The sequence below is a fragment of the Mus pahari genome, chromosome 14 (assembly GCF_900095145.1).
Source record: "Mus pahari chromosome 14, PAHARI_EIJ_v1.1, whole genome shotgun sequence".
Lineage (NCBI taxonomy): Eukaryota > Metazoa > Chordata > Mammalia > Rodentia > Muridae > Mus > Mus pahari.
This window is the reverse complement of record NC_034603.1, coordinates 55,160,836-55,182,306: the sequence shown is the minus strand read 5'-3', so window position 1 is coordinate 55,182,306 and position 21,471 is coordinate 55,160,836. Positions and strand designations below refer to the sequence as shown.

The following is a 21,471-nucleotide window of genomic DNA, read 5'->3' as shown; positions in this document are numbered from 1 at the left end:
TAAAAAAAAAAAAAAAGAGGTGTAGCCTTGTTGGAGGAAGTGTGTCAGTGTCAGGGTAGCTTTTCAGCTCCTATGCTCAAGCCCTGCCCAGTGCAGAAGAGAGCCTCTACCTAGCTTCCTGCAGAAGAGAGTCTCCTGGCTGCCTCTGAATCAAGATGTAGAACACTCACTTCCTTCTAGCTGTCATGACTGCCTGTATGCTGCCATGCTTCCCACCATGTATAATGGACTGAACCTCTGAAACTGTAGGACAGCCCCAATGGAATGTTTTACTTATAAGAGTTGCCATGGTCATGCTGTCTCTTCACAACAACGGAAACCCTAAGGCACTACTATTAAAACTGCTACCTGACAGCTCTTGAGCTCAGCACTCTCTTGCTGTTCTTAAGTGATCACCTATACCCTGAATTCTAAAAGACCTTTCCCTTTAAGGCTCCTGTCAGGGTCCTAGAGCTCTGGATGTGAATGCTCCAAAACAAAACAAAACAAAACAAAACAAAACAAAACAAACAAAAAAAAAAAAACGGAATATATCATGAAGACTCCTAGAGGTCTTTTCAGAAAAAAAAAAATCAGTGATAATACTATAATTGCCCAAGTTCATTAGGTCAAAGGACAGGCACTGAAGGTTATGCTAAGGAGTCTAGAGGATAGCCATGCTTTCAGTCAGAGCATTAAGTCTTTATTCCTTATGAGTCATAAAACCTCAGAGAGTCTGAAAACCAACTGGTGCCCCTTGAGAAATTCTATGTAGGCCCTACTCCAAGAACTGAACCATCACAGCTTAGAGGAGATGGACCTCCTAAAGATAAGGGCTATACACTTCCAAGGAATATTTGGTTTGGATTGAAAGGGATATTAACAATTCCTTTAATCAAAGGAGTTTATCATCTAGATGGTGGAACACTTGAGGCTAAGGCATAAAGACTGAGTAAATCGACCAGCCTGGCTATGAAGTGCATGCTAGACCAGCCTGAGCTACATAGCAAACCTGATCTCAAAAAATGAAAACGACACAAAAACCTCACAAAAATTAGTTCATCACCATAAAACATCTGAATTTTGTTACTTTATCTTAGAGTCTTCCCATAAACCCCTTTGTAACAAATGACAAAATAAACAGGCCAATTATCCTAGCCACATTGTGGATTATTAGATTCAGAAACTGTCCCTTCCTGAATTTGTACATTCCTTTTTTGTTTGTTTTGTTTTCTGAGACAGGGTTTCTCTGTATGTAGCCCTGAATCTATCTGCCTATGCTTCCCTAGTGCTAGAATCCACCGCCCAGCCTAAATTTGTACACTGAACCACAACTTGATAGTTGTTTTTGTACTAGTATGGATACCTAAGAAAAAGAAACCATAATGTGGTCAGTAACCATAACCAACAGGGGCCAAGGGGTCCGAAACAAGGGTATTGGAACACTTCTTACCAATTTCGTCAAGTAGCTCCTGAGCTGGTGGTGGTAGCTCATCAAGATGATGTTGAGAGGTGGCTTCTGCCAGTTCTTAAAAAAGATCAAGGGGAAAATGACTTAACACCTTCTTAGACCTGAATAGCAGTTTTCTAGGCTTTCATGGCCTTGAGGCTTTCTCAACGGGGAAATAAACTGAAGAGTATGAGAGCATCTAACATAACAGTCTTAGTAGAGGCTTCCTTAATATTTGATGGCCTCTACTCTCCACTTTCATCCCACATATGCCACTCTTTGCATAGGACACCTTTCCAAAGGACACTTAAATCAGATAAGGTACAGATTCTTACTAAGAGGCTTGGGGATGATTTGGAGCAGGTTGTTAGAGAAACAGAGGTTATGGACCAGACAACATGAACAAAAACACAAAGCAGAAGGCTGTTCTCTGCAGAGTATCAGGCCAGGAGGTATGGACACAACCATATTTTAGGCCTTTTCCCAAGTGCTCGGTTATAGATAATAAACCCTCAACATAACATACAGAACTTCTTTTCCCTGGAGAGAAACTCCAAGAGCTATGGCAAAGGTCTTAGACATTGAAATTACTGCAACAAAAACAATTTTCTCTGGAAGGTTTTAGCATTCTTACATGATTTGAAAACTGTCTTTTAAGAAATCTATTCTAAGGAAAGGATCAGAGATTCAAATAAGGCATATGCACAAAAGATAAGCCTTGGGAAACAATATAAATTTTCAAGTAAGAGAAGGGTTAAATAATATATAGAATATATTATTATGTAGCTGCTATATATTTATTATCATTCTTAATTATATATAAGTACATATATAATTACTAATTACAAGAGGAAATGCTCGAAACACAATTAGTCTTTACTAATCTCTTAGCCTAGCAATACCAAAATCCATGGGTGCTCAAGTTTCTTATACAAAGTGGCATAGTGTTTAATGGCTTATAATAATACCTAATATAATATAAATGCTATGTAAATCATTAGTATATTGTACTATTTAGTTAGGGAAGATGAAACAAAGCAGCTACACATGTTCAATACAGCAATCTTTTTCCAATTCTTTTCATTGGCCACTAGCTGACCTCACGGATATGGAACTATGGTAAGGATGCTGAGCTTGCCAAGGGGAAACATCGTCTAAAACTGCTATATGGCACAGTATAGTAAAATATAGTAAATATTAGTAAAACTATGAAACAAACAGTGTACCACAACTGTATGACACAGCAAGCTGTGCTATGATTACATAATCATTTTGTTTTTAAAACATTTTCTTATTTATCTAGTTTTCTATAATGAATATGTTCTACTTTTATAATCAGGGAAAATAACATTTTGTTTAAACCAAATGTCACATCAAAGATTGATGAACATCACCCTAAACTTTCTTAAAACGGCTTACTGTTATGAACTACTTTAACGTTAAACAAGGGTACCTCCAGGTAGGCTCCTCCTCTTGGTAGCATGAGTTGATGTTACAAATGCCGTAGAAATGTTAGAAGAGCCAGTCCCACTCAACATACACAATCTCTTCTATAAAAATAAGTCATAAAATGTGGTAATTAATATGTGCACTGAGTAAAAAGACACATGTAGCTCATTCCTCACCATTTATTTTGGACAGTAAATTACAAATCCTACAAGTCACCTCTTCTGGGAAGCCTTCTCAACTCTGTCTGCTGAGCATTTAGCAATCACATAGGCCTGTCTTCCTCATTAAGGCACTGGCAACTTTGAGACGGGCCTGTGTCTTTCTTATTTAGGTGTGGATATGGTGCCTGACACTCAGACTCTTCCCAGTTAACAGTTCACTGAGTGAAGGGGTAAGGTTCCTAGTTACTTCCTCACTTGGAAGAGGAACTTTTGTGAGCCAAATACCAAAATAACATTTACAATCAATTTTCCATTAAGTACTAAAGAAAATAACCAGTCTGCTTCTACAGGGTGTCACAGTTAGCTTTAATAGTCACCTTGATATACCTAGCAAAAGGGAACCTTAGTTGAAAAACTGCCACCAACAGATCTGCCTCTAGGCATGACTGAGACATTTTCTTAACTGCTAATTGATGTAGGAAGCCTTAGACCACTGTGGGCAGGCAGTGCTATCCCTAGGCAGGTGGCCCAGACTATATAAGTAGTTGAACAAGCCAGAAGGAGAAAGCCAGTGAACAACTGTGATTTAAATGAGAATGTCGCTCATGGGCTCATATAGTTGAATATCTGGTTTCTAGCTGGTGGACTGTTTAGGAAGGATTAAAAGGTGTGGCCTTATTCAAGAATGTGTATCACTTAGGGTGAGCTTTGAGGTTCCAAAAGCCCATGCCAGGCCCAGTTTGTGCTCTCTGCCTGCAACTTGTGAGTCAGATGTGAGATCTCAGGTACTGCTTCAGTTATCAAACCTGCCTGCCTGCCTGCCTCTCTGCCATGATAGTCATGGACTAACTCCCTTAAACTGTATGCAAGCCCCTGCCTAAATTCTTCCTATTATAAATTTCTTTGGTCATGGTATGTATTACAGCAATAGCAGTAACCATGACAACAATGTTTCTCCATGGTTTCTGCGTCAGATCTTACCACCAAGTTACTGCCTTGGCCTCCCTGGATGGAGGACTATAACCTGTAGACCAAATTAACTCAGCAGTTGGTTTTTGGCCAATGTTTTATCTCAGAAACAGAAATCAAACTAGTAGAGCAGGTCAGTCAAAAGTTCTAGGGGTTTTCTGTTTTTCGAGACACGGTTTCTCTGTGGAACTGCCCTGGCTGTCCTGGAACTCACTCTATAGACTAGGCCGGCCTCAAACTCAGAGATAAGCCTGCCTCTGCCTCCCAAGTGCTGGAATTAAAGGTGTGCACCACCACCTCCTGGCCAGCTAAAAGGTTTTTAATAAGTCGTATTAAGCAGGAATTTGTGGTTTTCTTTTAAAAACTGAACTTTTGCAGTATGAGTGAGAAAGAAGAAAGAGCATGTGAATGAGGAGGAGGTGACAGAGACGAGCTCTTCCTGAAGCGTCGGGGAGACCAACCAGCACTCGAGGAAGCAGCAGGCTTCAAGAAGCAAAATGGAACTCTTCCACAATGCAGTCTCTGGAGAGGAAGCCCAGGGACACCTGGAAGGATTCTAGCGTATTCCATGTTTCTCAACAAATCTGGAGAAACCTCAGTCCTTCCGGTCACTGAGGGCTTTGGACTGACCTCATAAAAGTGTAGAACAAAACTTGGGCACTTACGGAGTCAGTCAGCTGGGCAGATAGGCTTTTAGAAGAAGCAAGGAGTGATTCCAGGCTCTTAGCTCTCTCTCGGACAGTTGTAAATTTGGCAGACAAAGTTCTCATAGCTTCTTGACCATTCCAACAAAATGTAGATCCTCTTTTAACATGAAATGTGGTATTTTCAAGGCAGTCTTCATAGTGACTAGCAGCTGAAGAAATCGACTCTAGGAGAAAAGAGGGCAATAAATGTCTAAATTCTTTACACTGTAAACAAAACAACCACAAAACTATAACAATGCCAGGAATTTTCCAAATTGCTAATAACTGAAACAACCATGAACCTGAGACTCTGTATTCGAGGTTCTCACGGCATATACACACACATACACACACACAATCACACACATGTATGTAAACTTGGCTATCAAAATGAAATAAAGGGAAATTAAGCCACAAATTTACTAGAAATAAGAACAAATAAATATAAATGTTTGATGCTGGTTATGTCTGGTGGCAGAATTCAAGGACTGTATGTTTTGGCAGAAAATAGTCTTTTCAAAATCCAGTGTTTCTGCAGTTACTGCAGAGGTGCTCGTGCACTGGAATGTTCGCACTACTGCGACCTAACACCAACCTTCAAACATTATCCACAGCACCAGCACTACCACTTTTAACGGAAACTCAGGGTCATAACCTACTGCCTTAGTTTCCCTGCATTCTCAAAGAAAAGTTAAAAACTGTGAATTGATAAAGGAAACTGGTTTGTTATAGTTTTACTGGGGGGGGGAGGAGAATGATTTCCTAACTTCTCTCTATTATGGCTGGGCAATTTTGCATTTTATGGAAAATCAGAGAGGGTAGTGCTGTGGATCTATTTCAGTGGTAAAGAACTTGCTTTGTTTTACAAAGTCCAACATTTGATCTCTAATACTAACAGAAAGCAAACAAAAAAAACCTCATAAGATATAGATATTTAACTATGGAAATGAAATCAACTATTTTGTAGTAGGCTGTCTCCAGCAGGGTGGGTCTGTAACACCGTATCTCTACCTGGAGGGTCTGCTACACTGTAACACCAAAACCCTACCTGGCAGGCCTGCTACACTTTAACACCATACCTCTATCTGGCAGGCCACCGATTAACTATTCAGTTCTCTTTAAAAACCACCTTTGCTCTGGAAGAAAATAGCCATCCTGACTTATGTCCAGTCACGGCAAATAGCAAAGGCCTGTGAATTTCTCTTCTAAAAACATTCTTCCCTGTGTATGACTACCTGGGCTGAGCGGAGTACTGGCACTAGTAGGTGCGTGTTTTAATTTAGGTGTTTTGCATGAGGTTTCCTTAAAACATCCGTCTTGTTCATAGGTGATGCTGGACAAGTCTTGAATGTCTGTCAGTGATCTAAAGAATTAAGAACACATAATAAGCTGGTCATAGTGGTACAACTGTGTTATCTCAGTAGTTTTGAGGCCAAGGTAGGAGGATTGCCATGACTTCAAGGTCATCCAAAGCTACACAGTTCAAAGCCAACCTGACTTACATTGCAAGATTCAATCTTAAAAGGGGAAAAAAAAGGTACAAAGTAACTGTGAGATGTGGGGAGATGTTTGGAAAAACAGAATAATACATTCCTGATAAGAACATCTTTTATTTTGATAAGTTTGAACTCACCACAGGCTGGCCTTTAACTTATGATCTTATGGCTTCAGGCTCCTTAATCTAGTGAGTGCAGATATATACCACCATGTCCTGCTCTAATAAGAACTTTTAGAGTATATTCCTAATAAAACTGTTATTTGTCAATACATTTTAGACTATCTTAAAGAAAATATTAAGAAGTACCTTTAAGCTTGGCAGTGGTGGCATATGCCTTAATTCCAGCACTAAGGAGGTAGAGGCAAATGAATCTTTGAGTTCATGTCCAGCTGGTCTACTACAGAGTGAGTTCCAAAATAGCTAGAGCTACATAAAAAAGCCTTGGCTAGGAAAACAAAACAAGCAATACAAACAAAGGTGGTGGGAGAGAAATATCTTTAAAAGTAAGGCTGGAGAGATGGCTCAGCAGGTTCAGTCCCCAGCACTCACAAGACTGATCATATCTGCAACTCTGATTCCAAGGGAATCCAATGTCATCATCTGGCCTTCTTGGGCATTGTATACAAGCAATATACACACTTGCATGCAAAACACGAGTAAAAATAAAATACAATTTAAAGATACCTAACTTAAAAAAAAGATTCCGGGACACTGGGCGTGGTGGCACACGCCTTTAATCCCAGCACTTGGGAGGCAGAGGCAGGCAGATTTCTGAGTTCGAGGCCAGCCTGGTCGACAAAGTGAGTTCCAGGGCACCCAGGGCTATACAGAGAAACCCTGTCTCAAAAAAAAAAAAAAAGATTCCGGGGGGGGGGAGAGGGAGGGACAAGGAAAGATTAATTGATTAAGATTGAGATTCTGGGACCAGGAGTAATAGTAGCTTACCTATGTATGCCCTTAATTTCAACACTTGGGAGGCTGAGGCAGAAGGACTGCTGCAGGCCAGACTACAAGCCTCACAGATTGCCTCGACTTTGAGGCTAGCCTAGGCTACAGTGATTAAAAAAAAAAAAAATAGTTGAGTGGGGTGGGGGCAGGGGATATGAACATGTCCATAACCCTCTATCAAACCAAGAAACAAACAACAAACAAAGAGAGACACTGAGCTAGGGAGATGGTATGGTAGCAGAGCACTTGCCAAACAGGCCTTGGAGTTATAGTCTGGGCACCACAAAACAAAACAAAAAAATACATAACTTGTAACATATTTTGGCTGATAAAAATAAACCATTCCCATTTATGAAAGGATATTTATATAGAAAGAACATTAATCTATCTCAGGTAGTAAACTTATTAGCACCATAATTACCATTGCTCTGTGTCCTCGATTATAAGATGCTATTAGCTTTTTGATGAAAGAAAGATATTTATATTAAATATATTTATTGTAAGAACAGGAGCTATAAAGATGCTCAGAGGATACAGGCACTTGCTGCACAAGCTTGGCAGCCTGAGTTTCATCCTGGAGTCCACATAAACGTAGAAGTACAGAACCAACTCTACACAGTGTCCTCTCACTCCACATGCATATCATGGCATACCTGAGTATCTTAACAACAACAACAATAATAAAATAATAATAGTAATAATAATAATAATGAATGGGAGGAATACAGATTCTTACAAACAAATATTTCCATAAAACTATACAAATATCCTTAGCTACTCTTTGGTGACCATACATGTTTTTCTCTTTCAGTTCCTTTGGCGTCTCCCCTAATGTTTCCTCTTGTTTGTCTTCAGCACTGTGAGAGAAAAAGTAAGAACATTAATGAGTTCCTCGCCAGTCTAGTACATTAACATGGGACCAGTTCAGCAGCCTAGGGTAAGAGGCAATGGAAAAAGCACTAAGTTCAGAAGCAGGAAGTATGGTTTCTAGTTCTGGTCCCAGTGTTCACTAGTCACAAGCTCTCTGGCATCACTGGATCTCAATTCTTCTCCATATACTGGACAAATACTCGCAACGGGTGATCCCAGCTCTGAAATAAGCCAGTTGGTTTATATGACAGAGAGCAAGCTCCTTAAAAAGCCAGTGGAGCACAGGAACTTTGCTGGAAGGCAGACATTGGAGCAACAGGCACAGACAGGAGGCTTCAGCAACTGAGACACAGCTTTCTGGTATAGAGAACCAAGAAAGGCTTTCACTAAGAAACTCCAGAAGAGATACTGAAAACAAATGACCCATTTCTACTTCAACCAATGCTTAAGCTTCAATTTGAGTACTCAGGGATATAGAACTACAAGCAGATCCCACACTAAAGCTTTTCCTATGTCTTAACATAGGGAAAAGACACAGGCTGGTGCATGTGTCTCTCTCTATAGCCTTAACTGTCCTAGAACTCAGGCTGGCCTTTAACTCAAGAGATTTGCCTGCTTCTGCCTCCTTACTGCTGGGGTTAAAGGCATATGCCACCAGTATTTGGCTTATAATTTTAATTCCTATGTCAATAGTCTCAGAATTATTATTCCAATTTTATTTGTTCATTTATTTTAAGACCAGGTTTCACTATATATCCCTTGCCTGTTCTGAAACTTGCTATGTAGGCAGGTTGGCCTTAAACTTATAATGCTGGGATTATAAGTCTATGCCACCAGGCCTGTCTTTATCATTCCTGTTTTAAAGGTGTTACGACCAAAGTCATATGGATAGAATGTCAAAAGCCAGGATCTCAATATAAATAATAACTCCTTTTCACTACCTGTCAAATTCTGCTGAACAAATCCTAATATTCTTAAGTTGCTCAGAGCTAATTTGTACAGTGGGTAACACATTTGAAGGCAAGCAGTACATACATCTAATCACTTTCACCAGTGAACACTGCTTCTGAACCTGAAAGTGAGCAAGAAAATAACAGACATACCACGGAAGAGCTTGAAACTGAGGCCTGGTCAAAATCTCAGCATTCTTTCCGAATATTTCTCTTATTTGGAAATTGTCTTCAGCTGAAACGATAAAGAAATATATTTTTACTTTAATCCCAGCACTTGGGAGGCAGAGGCAGGCAGGTCTCTGGGTTCAAGGCCAGTCTGGTTTACATTGTGAGTTCCAGGACAACCAGAGCTACATAGTGAGACCCTGTCCCAAAAAAAATAAATAGATGATGATGATGATGATGATGATGATGATGATGATGATACTAACTGTATTCTTGTAAATAGTCACCAGGGGGCGCTTTTCACTTAAGATTTTAAATCCAAAGTGGTTGGGATTTTAGCTCAGTGGTAGAGTGCTTGAGCAAGATCCTTACTTACCTCCAGGGATTTGGGGTAAAGATCATTAACTGAAGACTCCCAAACAACCAAAAAACTGCGCCTCTTAGTGATCACCACAGTTTATAGAGAGGGGAGCAGGGGGTGGGGCAAAGACTGAAACGGTAGCTCAGTAATCCGTTTTTCCAGGACCAAGTGTCTGAGGTCAGTCTTGCCCTGTTCTCTGTAAGATGCTCTCAAGTATGTAGGCAAGCATCAGAACTCATTCCCTTCCCATCGTTAAGCTGTTCCACAGAAGCAGCAGCAAATTCTGACTCCAGATGCTCATAATTACCCAATGCCCAACAACCAACTGGCTGGTGGGCACCAGAAGGCCCACTGCTGCCTGTGGCAGACACACAAGACACTCTGAAACCCAACTAGTAGAGAAATGTTGGGGACTGGTATTCCTCTTCTGTGACATTCCTTTTAAAAGATAAACCTCAAGGAAGCATAAACTAACAATCACAATTTATTACTATTTTTACCATGAGCTACAGGCCAAGGCTATGCAGAAGAAAGTCAGCGGCAGAACAGGCTGAGAACCAGCTGGGATCCCATTGCACTCCTGCCACAATAGGAAGGGGTTGGTTATATGTCAGAGCCCTAAGAGGGAGGAGGGGGTAGAGAAAAGCTGTAAGAACAGAACGAACGAGAAGCCTTCGGGTTTTTCATACACTTTAGATGTTTGTTTAGAACTGGCCTTCATTTTCTGCTCTATGTCCTATCATGCCTTTATCCAACAAAACACTCCTCCAAATCAAAGAGGCCATGTTCATGTACCAGACCCACAGGAAGTGATCATGAGTAAAGGCTGCAGGAAAGGTGGTGTCTCTAGACTCTGGGGTCTTTTAGTATACATATCCCAAGTCCTGAGAGCCATTTCATCTAAAAGCCTGCAGCTTTTTCAGTACTAGGACTGAACCCAAGGACTTACCCATGCCAGGCAGATGCTGCCCACCTGCCTTTTTATTTTGAGGCAGGGTCTTGCTACTTGGGTATTACTTGTGTATTATCACTTACATCTGATGTGTGTTCGTGTGTATGTACACAGTGCACAGGCAGGTGGAGGCCAGAGGTCAACTTCAACTGCTGCTCCTCAGGAGCAATACCTTTTTTTTGAGATAGGATCACTCGCTGGGCTGGAGCTTGCAAAGGGGATAGGCTGGCAGGCCAGGAAACCCCAGGATCCATCTGTATCCACTTCTCTGGTGATGAGAGTACCCAAGTGGGCCACCATGCCAGGCCTTTTCGAATGAGCTCTGGAAATCAAATTCAGGCTCTTGTGCTTGCATGGCAAACACTTCATCACCTGAGCTGCCTCTCCATCCAGCCTCAGGTCTAGCTTTTAACTCTGGTTTAAAAATACATGATGCATATGCCAAGAGGGCAAATTATACAGCGCTTAAAAGCATCTCTAGCAGAGCTAACATTCACTTCCCTGCCTGCTGGTCCAATGTTGCTTTCTTATGTAATGGAAAGTTCCTTATAAATAACATAGGAATCAAGGGCTGCTAGCAGGACACAGAGGCAAAGGTCTGCAATTCCAGTACTCAAAAGGCTGATGCACAAAGATCATGAGTTGAAAGTCAACGTGGGGGATCAAATAGTGAAACTTTGTCATTAAGAGAAAGGGAAAAATTTTAAAAAGAGGAGGGGTTGTAGGGAAAATGGCTCAGCAGGTAAAAACCCTTGCCACCATGACTGATATCTTTAATTAGGGTCCCAGGACCAATGTGATGGAAGTAGAAAATTGACTTTCTCAAGTTGTCTTCTGATATCCACATGTGTACCCCTCATGTATGTACATACATACATACTTACATACATACAAAAAATTAAAAGCTAACAAAAAAGAGGCGACGATTCTCTTACGCACAAGTCTACACCCGTGATTCATTTCTTTTAAAGAATTATTTATTTAATTAATGTATAGAGTACACTGTAGCTGTCTTCAGACATACCAGGAGAGGGCATCGGATCCCGTTACAGATGGTTGTGAGCCCCCATGCGGTTGCTGGAAATTGAACTCATGACCTCTGGAAGAGCAGTCAGTGCTCTAAGCCATCTCTCCAGCCCTACACCCATGATTCTTAAGTATGTCTTATCTTTTGAGTCTCTCATGCTTAAGCCTGTATTAAAATAACTTTAATAAAACTCCAAATCTGCTTTCAAAGAGAAAGAAAGGACAAATGAACCAAAGATTCCCTGGGGGTATTAAATTAAATCTGCAAAACTGGCTGTTATTTATTGGCTTTTCAAGATACTAAGCACGCTGATTAATTGTCAAAACATGGAATCAGCCTAGACAGCGATTAACAGATGAACAGATAAAGAAAATATATTGTGTATACATAATGAAGTTTTATTTTAGATTTAAAGAATGGAATTGTTTCTTGTAGGAAAATAGAATTGGAGATCATAATATAAGCAAAATACATTAGACTCACAAAGACATACTTACAGTTTATCTCATATACAGAATCTAAATTTTTTTTTAAAACTGTATGTGTTATGAAAATAGAAGGGAGACTATATAGAAAAGGGGGACAACTGAGAAAGAGCAGGGAGAATAAGAGAGGGTGACAAGGGACTGACTACACAAAAGCAGGGTATTTGTGTGGTATGAAAATGTCACAACAGGGGGCTGGTGAAATGGCTCAGTGAGTAAGAGCACCAACTGCTCTTCCAGGGGTCCAGAGTTCAAATCCCAGCAACCACATGGTGGCTCACAACCATCTGTAACCAGATCTGATGCCCTCTTCTGGAGTGTCTGAAGACAGCTACAGTGTACTTATATATAATAAATAAATACATCTTAAAAAGAAAAAGAAAAAAGAAAATGTCACAACAAAATCTTAAATTTTTACACCAATTTTAGAAGCATAAATTTTAAAAGGGAGAAAACGGCACTGAGCAAAGGAAAATGATGGCCATTCTGGCTTCTAGGGTAAAGAAAGACCAGAGACTAAGTTGTTGTTTTTGTGCTATCAAAATCAGCTTTGGGCCAGGCGGTGGTGGCGCATGCCTTTAATCCCAGCACTTGGGAGGCAGAGGCAGGCGGATTTCTGAGTTCAAGACCAGCCTAGTCTACAAAGTGAGTTCCAGGACAGCCAGGGCTATACAGAGAAACCCTGTCTCAACAAACAAACAAACAAACAAACAAATCAGCTTTGGGGGTTAAAAAGATGGCTCAGTGGTTAAGAGCACTGACTGCTCTTCCAGAGGTCCTGAGTTCAAATCCCAGCAACCACATGGTAGGTCACAACCATCTGTAATGGGATCTGATGCCCTCTTCTGGTGTGTCTGAAGACAGCTACAGTGTACTCATATACATTAAATAAATTAACATTTAAATAATAACAACAATAATAATAACAAGGATGACGGTGATCATAATAATAATCAGCTCTGTGGTGTATGAAAATCTCTCAGGTTGATCAAGAATGATAATGCTGTACCTGCTGTACATCTGTCAAGAGACCTACAACTTGGTAAGTGCACACTGCTTACAAAGTGTACCACAGAAATACCCAGGGGGTGTAAAACACAATGTGTGGCTACCAGGAGACTGAGGAAGAGGAGGAGAGGGTTCATTTCATCTTATTTTTAATCTTTTTTTAATGTGTGTTTTGTCTGTGCACCAAGTGCATGCAGTGCCTGTAGAGGCCAGAAGAGGGCATCATATTCCCCAGGAATGGAGATGCAGACAGTTGTAAGCTGCCCTGTGGGTGTTAAGAATGGAACCCAGGTCCTCTAGGAGAGCAACCAGTGCTCTTAACTGCTGAGTTATTGTTCCAACCCCATTAAGGACTCATTCTAATGAGGTGAGGTCAGCGAGCCTTGTTTGGTTTTCTCATCTGCAAAATGAAAATCCTGAACAAGGTTATTTCTAAGGAGCCCCACCCAGCCCCGCCCCAGCTGTTAACACCTGTAATCTAACATAACATGAAGGGAATGGATTCCCAGAGAGATCTGCTGTGGCACTTACCATAGCCTTGAAGTTGGGCAAAAGAATTTTGGAATCTTTCAAAGTCTTCTTCTAGGGGACTTGAGGTCTATAAAAGAAAAGCAAAGAAAGCAGTTTCTGACGGCAAAGGCAAAGACATTTTCAGAAGCTAAATGAGAATTTCTTGATATGTTTGCTTTGTTGTTCGGTGTTGGGCATCAAAAACAGGGCCTTCGCTGGGAGGAGTTTGAGCATGCCTCAGTGAGAATATGGGCAACAGAAACTGGGCTTTTTTTTTTTTCCTTCTTTTATGGGGAAGGAGGGAGTCAAAAGGAGGGAGTAGACCTGGAAGGGCTGGGAAGTGAGTGTGATCAGGTTTCGTGATGTGAAGAACATGCACGTACGTGTACACACACACACACACACACACACACACACACACACACACGGCCTTGTGCATGCTGGGGAAGCACTCTGGCACTGAGCTACATATTAAGGCCTCCTGATGTTCTTAGACCTTGAGAAGTACAGAAAAAGAACATTTTCCCAGACACTATTTTGATGTGCCCTCCCTCCACCTCCACTGTGACTGCACTTCTTCCCCTGTACAACACCCTAACAAAGACGCCATGGTTATTGGAGCTCTACCTCTAGAAGCAAAGGAGGCTGAAAACAACCGTAAAGAAATACTTCTGTGAGAAAGTGAGAAACGAGAGCAATGGCTTCTTTGAGGGAAAAGCAGTGACTGAAAGGGAGGACAAGGGAGTCCTTGGGGACTTGTGATGCTCAGTTTCTTGACCTGGCTATGTGTTTCTGGTTTGCAATAATTTATAGGCTAAACTTTACACTTTTTTGTTTCTCTTTTTTTAATTTACTTATTTTCTTTACAACCCAATATCAGCCCTTTGTTTCCTCAATACCCCCTCTCTCATACAAGTTCTCTCCTTATTCAAATTTCTCATTCTCTTTAGAGAAGGAAAGCCCCTCTCTGGGTGTCATGTGTCTGCTCCCCGCCCCGCCCTACACATCAGGTCACCATTGTGGGGCTAGGTGCAGCTCTCCCACTGTGGCCAGACAAGGTGGTCCATTTAGGGGTGCAGGATCCCTGCTCTAGTTGTTGGGGGACCTGCATGAACACCAAGCTGCCCATCTGCTACATTATGTGCAGGGGCTAGGTCCAGCCTTGTTTTGTGTTTCAATTCAGGGTTTCTCTGTATAGCACTGGCTGTCCTGGAACTTGCTCTGTAAACCAAGCTGGCCTTGAATTTAAAGATCTGCCTCCCTCTACCTCTCGAGTGCTGGGATTAAGGTTGTGCACCACCACTGCCCAGCTAAATTTAGCACTTTTTTTGTATGTATGTGTACATATATCTATATAAAGTTGTTTGGATTTTTTGAGACACAATCTCTCTATGTAGTCCAGGCTAGCCTACAATTTATTATTCTGCAGCCTCAGTTTCCCAAATGCTGGGACTACAGACATATTATCAAACCTATGTCAATATTTTCTCTTTTTTATTAAAGACTTCTTAATGTTTCAGTCTGCCATGTGGTTAAGAATACTCAAAGAAGTTAATAATAGAACATTGTTCTGAGTTTTCAAAAAACAGAGACAAATGGAAATTATACTTTTCATGTACCTTGGGATTCTTTTAGTCAGTCAAATGCTAGAATTGACAACTATAATCCTCCCTTTCCTTCTCCCACCAGGAAAACTCCTCCCTAGGCAGAGGAGATAACTCAGGTAACGCTTGCTGCACCTGTAAGAGACCTCAGCTTGATCAGCAGAATCCGCATGAGAAACGGGATGGGGACCAAGGATGTAATTTAGTTAGTAGACAGGTTGCCTAGCATTCATGAAGCTATAGTCAGATCCCCATCACTATGTAAGTCCAGTCATAGTGGTACATGCCTGTAGTCCCAGTACTTAGGAGGTACAGACAGGGACATCAGAAGATCAAGGTCAGCCTTATCTACACAGCAAACTTGAGTCTGCCCTGAGTGATGAAAGGCCATGTCTCAAGAAAAGCAAAAACAAAAAACAAAAACAAAAACCTAGGATAAAATATATAAAACCAGTGTTAGGGAAGTATAGACAGGTTAGATGGCTTTCCTCAGATCTCGATAATACTGAGACTTTGTCTTCAAAAAGAAGATTGGTCTCTGGTTTCCGCATGCTCGTATGCACATGCAAACACACACACACACACACAATTCCTTAAAGGTGATAGGTTTTGGAGAGGTAATCAGATAAGTAACTATGAGTCCAATGTCGTTTATCTCATGATAAAACATCACATACAAATACTCAGGCAAGTCCTCACAGATGACCAAAAACCTTTGTTTCTCATGTTTGTTCTTGAACCTTTGCTTCTAATTCTCTCTCCTGCCACTAAAGCTTGTTGACTGAGCTTCGCCCCTTACACATCTACATGTCATAGGAAGGGATTCCTTTCCTCAGAAAGGATATAGGATCCAGGAAGCATGACTAAAAGCATCTTGAAAAAAAAGTACAAAAAGATATGAATGAAGCACCTGAGAGAAATTCAGAGAAACTACATGACCTTTCATTGTCAAAAATCTTACTCTCTTTCTTTCCTTTTCTGAGATAACATATTATGTATCTCAGGCTAATTCTGAGATTAGCCTCAGGATGACCTTGAACTTCAGATCCTCTTGCCTCTACTTCACTAGTGCTAGGATTACAGGCATACACCACTATGCCTGGTTTATGTGGTGCTGGAAACCAAAGGGCTTTTTGTATGTTAGGCAAGCTTTCTACCAACTGAACTACATCCCCAGCCCAAATCCCTATTTTTCAATTTAAAAAAAAAAAAAAAAAAAATTCATGAAAATACTGGTATATTGAAAATCTCTACTTCTAAGCCTTATTTTTTTAATAAAAAGAATTTTAAATGAACAAAGGGGCTCACTGAATAATGACGCTTGCCGTGCAGGCCTGATGATTTGTTTGATCCCCTGGAGCCCACTGTGGAAACAAAGAACCAACGTCGGAAAGTTGTCCTTTGGCATACTGCATGCGACACATTTGTCCTTGTGCATGTGAAGGCAATAAGAAATTTGCATGTGTACTTTAGTGTGTCTTAGTTACTCTTTCTGTTCCTGTGACAAAATGCCCTGAACAACATTGTGGCAGGGAGGCCCTGGCAGCTGGTCATGCTCCCTCTGTAGACAAGAGGCAGAGAACAAAGGCTGTTTGTGCTCAGCTAGTTTTCTCTTTTCATGTAGTCTAGGACCCCAGCTGAGGGAAAGACAGTCCTCCCACCTCAATTAACCTAAAGATAATCCCCCACAGGACATGCACAGGGGCTAACCTTGTCTAAACAACTCCTTAACAAGCCTGGAGCTGTGTATCCTAGGTGATTCTAGATTCTACCCAGTTAACAATCAGCACTAACCATCACAATAAAGATTTGAATTTTACACAAAGAGTTAAGTGTACTTGTTTTTGTTTCACAGATGATGAATAAAAATCCTCATGCCTTGGCAGCTGGAGAGGTGGTTCAGCAATTAAGAGCGCGTACTACTCTTCCAGAGATCCTGGGTTTAATTCTTAACACCTACATGTGAGCACATGGTGCTCACAACTGGCTGTAACTAGTACCAAGGTTCCAACACCCTCTTCTGGCCTCCTCAGTCACCAGCCACAAAAACATCTTGTACATTCATACATGCAGGCTGAGGTGGTTTAAATAAGAATGGGCCCCCATAGGTTCATATATTTGACCTCTTGTTAGCCCCCTTAGGAACCATTCGAAAGGATTAGGAGTCGTGGCCTTGGTGAAAAAAGTGTGTCTCTGAGAGTGGACTTTGAGGTTTCAATAGCCCACAGCCAAGCCCAGGATCTCTGTCTGCTGCAGAGCCTGTGGATCGAGATGCAGCCCTCAGATAACCTGCTTCAGCACCTCGTGGGCCACCATGCTCCCTGCCATGATGATAATGGACTAAGCCTCTGAAACGGTAAGCCAGCCCTCAGTTACATGCTTTCTTTTATAAGAGTTGCTGTGGTCATCGTGTCTCTTCATAATGACTAAGACAAAGGCAAAACATTCATACACATAAAATAATAACTGAAAGATATACTCGTGGTCTGAAGTTTAAATTTATCTCTTATGACCTCAGAAGACCTAACAAACAATAAGGGAAATAATGTTTAAATTGCTATTCACTTCAAACAAATCCTTTTACAGCTGGATGCAACGTTAATAATGGGCTTATCCAAAACTACCAGGAGCCTAATGTTGCCCTAAGCTGGCTCTCCTTGTCTTTCTGAACATACACCTTCCTGGTGAAGAGACAGTATAGGGAAGTTAGTACTGTTTCAACTTTTCCTTTGCAGAGGGAAGGGATTAACAGCCTTTCCTCTCTGAAGTCTGAGAAGAGTAGCCCCGGGCAGTTGAAGCTGAGAGCAAACGGAAACACTGGGCCCCTCAGGAGCATGGCTACTCCATGTGCTCACACTGTCTTAGACATGAGGGCATTGTAGCTGTGCAGAACTTGAGAGTTCTTAAGATACCACAGTTTAAAGACAAATGAGGGAGTCTGGTTCTTAAAATAACAGTGAAATCTCAAGAGTAAAATACATAAGAAGGAATCAGCTCTTTATGCACTTGCTATATTTGGGTCCTGGTTACTATCTGGCCAGATCACTCATTTTTTTTTTTCCAATTCAGACAGAAATTCAGTAAGACACTGCAGCTAATTTCCTTGGACATTACTTGTTTTTACCCTTCAAAAACTCCCTACACACTTAAGAGCTGTTCCCTTTTGCCTCTCTTATCACAACAAAACTCCTCAGAAAATCCTGACCTCCTCAAACCACCCCCATTCCCTAACTAGAGCTGCTCCAGGTAAGTCCATGTGTTCAATGTATAGCCCGTCCTTCCAGTCCTCAGATGGTACAAAGAGTAAATGTCTTTTGTTGTTCGTGTATTCTAAGTAAATACGACTCTGTGCCATGTTCTTCGAAAGACTTCATTATTGGGCTACTGAAATGGCTCAGCTTGGCAGTAAAGGTATGTGCCACATAAACCTGGTAAAGTGAGTCTGATCTCTAGAACCCACACAAAAGTGAAAGTAAAAAACAGACTCCAAAATGTTGTCCCCTGGCCTCTACACCTGAGCCATGGCTCACATGCCAACACACATGCATCATCACAAGCACGATGACATTAAAAACAAACCTATTACATCATTATAGTGCATCATTCTCAACAGTTATCTGTATCCCCCACCTCTTTAGTTTTTGGTTTGAGGACATGGGGTGGGGTGAGACAGGGTCTTGGCTAGGCTTGAATGCTATCTATATTATTTAAGCCACTATAGCCCTGTATAGTTAGTATATCTAATTTGTATAGCTAACATTTTGGCGTCATAATATACAACAACTCAGGCTAATTCATCAGATCCCTGTGTGTACCCTGGTTCTGCCAGGCTGTATCACTTACGCTGTAAAACTTCTCAGTACCCACAGATGTGTCACAGCTGGCTTGAGAGGCTTCATTATGCTCTGGCTGCTCGTGGTTTCTGAAGAATGGGTATCTAATACCTAGTGATCATGACACAATCAGACATCATATGATCATTCAGTGACACTCATGTAGCAGGAAAAGGCAAAAGTAATGTTAGACTAGAGATGTAGAGAGTAGCTAAATTCTCTAAGTTATAGAGATCTAGACACTGTGAACTTAGCCTCCTCCCACAACACAGCCCTGGACCATCCAACCAATTTGGACCACCCATGCAACAGAAATTCTTTCTGTTGCTGTTTTGTGGGGCTTCTTTGTGTTTCTTTCTTTTGCTTGTTTGCTTGTTGCTTGAGTCAGCCCTGGCTGTCCTGGAACTCACTCTGTAGACCAGGCTGGCCTCTAACTCAGAAATCTGTCTGCTTCTACCTCCCAAGTGCTGTGAAAAAGGCATGTACCACCACTTCCCAGCAAATGGCGATTCTTGAATAGATTCTAAATACCAAAACAAACAAAACAAAACAAAACAAAAAAAAACAAGCAATTGATTTTACTGCATCATTACTGTTCTTTGGTTGGTTTGGTTTTCTGGGACAGGGTTTCACGTAACCCAGGATAACCTGGAACCTGCCATGCAGCTGAGGATAACCTCAACTTCTGAGCCTCCTGCCTCCATCTCCCAAGTGTTAAGAATATAAGTGTATATGCTACTCTGTATGGTTTTTCTTTTCTATTTGTGTGTGTGTGTGTGTGTGACTGCACATGTACATGAAGTCACACGTGTGCGTGTGAGGAAGGTCAGGGACAGATGCTGTGCAGTTTCCTCTATCCCTCCCCACATTATCTTCTGAGACAGTCTCTCAGTGGACCTGGCATTCACAGATTGCATGAGTTATGTGTCCAATCTGCTCTAGGGATCTACCTGGGGTTTCCAGGGCTAGGGTTACAGATGCTGGTAGTCACGAGAATCTAAACTCAAAGCTTCATGCTTACAAAAGCAGGGTTTACACACTGATCCATATCCTCTAGATTCATATTCTCTCTATCTCTGTCTGTCTCTCTCACAATGTAGAGAGAAGATGCCAACTGATTTTCTGAAAATCTAAGTGTCAACTTTAGATGTCTCTTTGACTTCTGTATCTGAAAAATTATATGATTTGACTGTGAACCAATCATAATGACAGTAAATGTCACATGGACTCAATAGGTTTATTTCAAGCTCAGAATGCAATGCAAAGAAAAAAATCAGGCTGGATATGATAGCATGCACCTGCATTACCAACACGCAGGTTAGCCTGGCCTACACTGCAAGGGGCTGTCTAAAAAACAAAGAAACATTCACTCGGGAATAATGGCCCACGTTCACCTTCAGGTAAGAAAGGTTTGATTCTAGGGTCAGCACTTGGAGATTATTTTACTTCCTTTGGACAAAGGGATCTTGTTTCAGTTATAGGGGAATTAATTTCTCCACCTTTGAACACAGGGTTCTCAGAAAAGGAGACAGGACCAAGCAAAGGGACTATGCTAGAAGTGCACATATTTTGAGAGCTGGTAAGTTAGATCACCTAACCAGCTCCTCCAATGAACTTACTGGTGAAGCGCTGAAGGCCTGTCCATCTGCTGTGCTTGTTCTTGTCACAGTCACTGTTGTCCATTTTGCCAAACTTCGTATTTCCTTTCGGCTCATCATTTTCCCTCTGGTATTCTAAAATGTGCTGCCATTCTGTGCTCTCAGGACCTCTAATTGGGGGCCGTGGCAAAGGAGTGCTCTCATTTTCAACCTTACTCTCAAAAGGCAAACTACTCTGAGGGTTCCAAGGAGGTACTAGGAGCTGTCCAGAAACTGCTTTCTCTGCCATTTCTTTTACTGCCACTGAGCACAAGAGAAAGTAGCATTTAAAACATCACTGCAAACATTAGAGGCAAGAATTTTCAACCTTAAAAGATAGAATACTATTTCAACCATCTTCTAACAGTAACTGCTTTGGTACACTTTCATTGTCCTTATCTTGCCTGCTTGCCTTTAAGGGGAAGGGTTGAGAAAGAGCTACGACTGACCACAGGAAACTCCCCTAAAGAATGGCCTGTGCTGCTGAATTCCAGTAGCAAGCAGTAGAGAACTTACAGATGGATCCTCTGCTGACTCAGTGAGGAAAATCATAACTGAAATTCCCAGGTTATAGATATCACCACTTGCCTGACCTTTCTAGATCACACTGAGCTCAAACCTTTGGGAGAGACTACACACCTAGGAAGTTGTTACAGAGGAGTATTACAGAATATGTGAGAAAAACACTGCATGTTCTCCATTTTAATAACGTTTATGGGGTAAATATACTGTGCACTGTTTTACTACATGCTATACTATATATATAGATAGATAGATAGATAGATAGATAGATAGATAGATAGATAGATAGATAGATAATAGAAACTTTTCCTACAATTTTAAAAACAGAAAGCACTTTTCTTCTACAGTCTAATCAGAAGAGCTGTGCTTTCATTATCCAATGGTCTTGTAGAAGAAACAGGTAC

The 21,471-nt window shown here is 41.2% G+C and overlaps 1 protein-coding gene across 1 annotated transcript in view; it reads right to left on the bottom strand.

The window, feature by feature from the left end:
• Tex14 (testis expressed 14, intercellular bridge forming factor) overlaps positions 1 to 21,471 on the bottom strand; it is a 96,655-nt gene that overhangs the window by 14,401 nt on the left and 60,783 nt on the right. The window contains exons 19-27 of the mRNA XM_021212705.2: positions 20,528 to 20,809; positions 18,919 to 19,019; positions 13,493 to 13,559; positions 9,114 to 9,195; positions 7,935 to 7,997; positions 5,930 to 6,057; positions 4,674 to 4,879; positions 2,883 to 2,979; positions 1,433 to 1,507 (exon numbers count right to left, since the gene is read on the bottom strand). Coding sequence (XP_021068364.1) covers positions 1,433 to 1,507; positions 2,883 to 2,979; positions 4,674 to 4,879; positions 5,930 to 6,057; positions 7,935 to 7,997; positions 9,114 to 9,195; positions 13,493 to 13,559; positions 18,919 to 19,019; positions 20,528 to 20,809 — 1,101 coding nt within the window. The remainder of the gene's footprint in view (positions 1 to 1,432; positions 1,508 to 2,882; positions 2,980 to 4,673; positions 4,880 to 5,929; positions 6,058 to 7,934; positions 7,998 to 9,113; positions 9,196 to 13,492; positions 13,560 to 18,918; positions 19,020 to 20,527; positions 20,810 to 21,471) is intronic.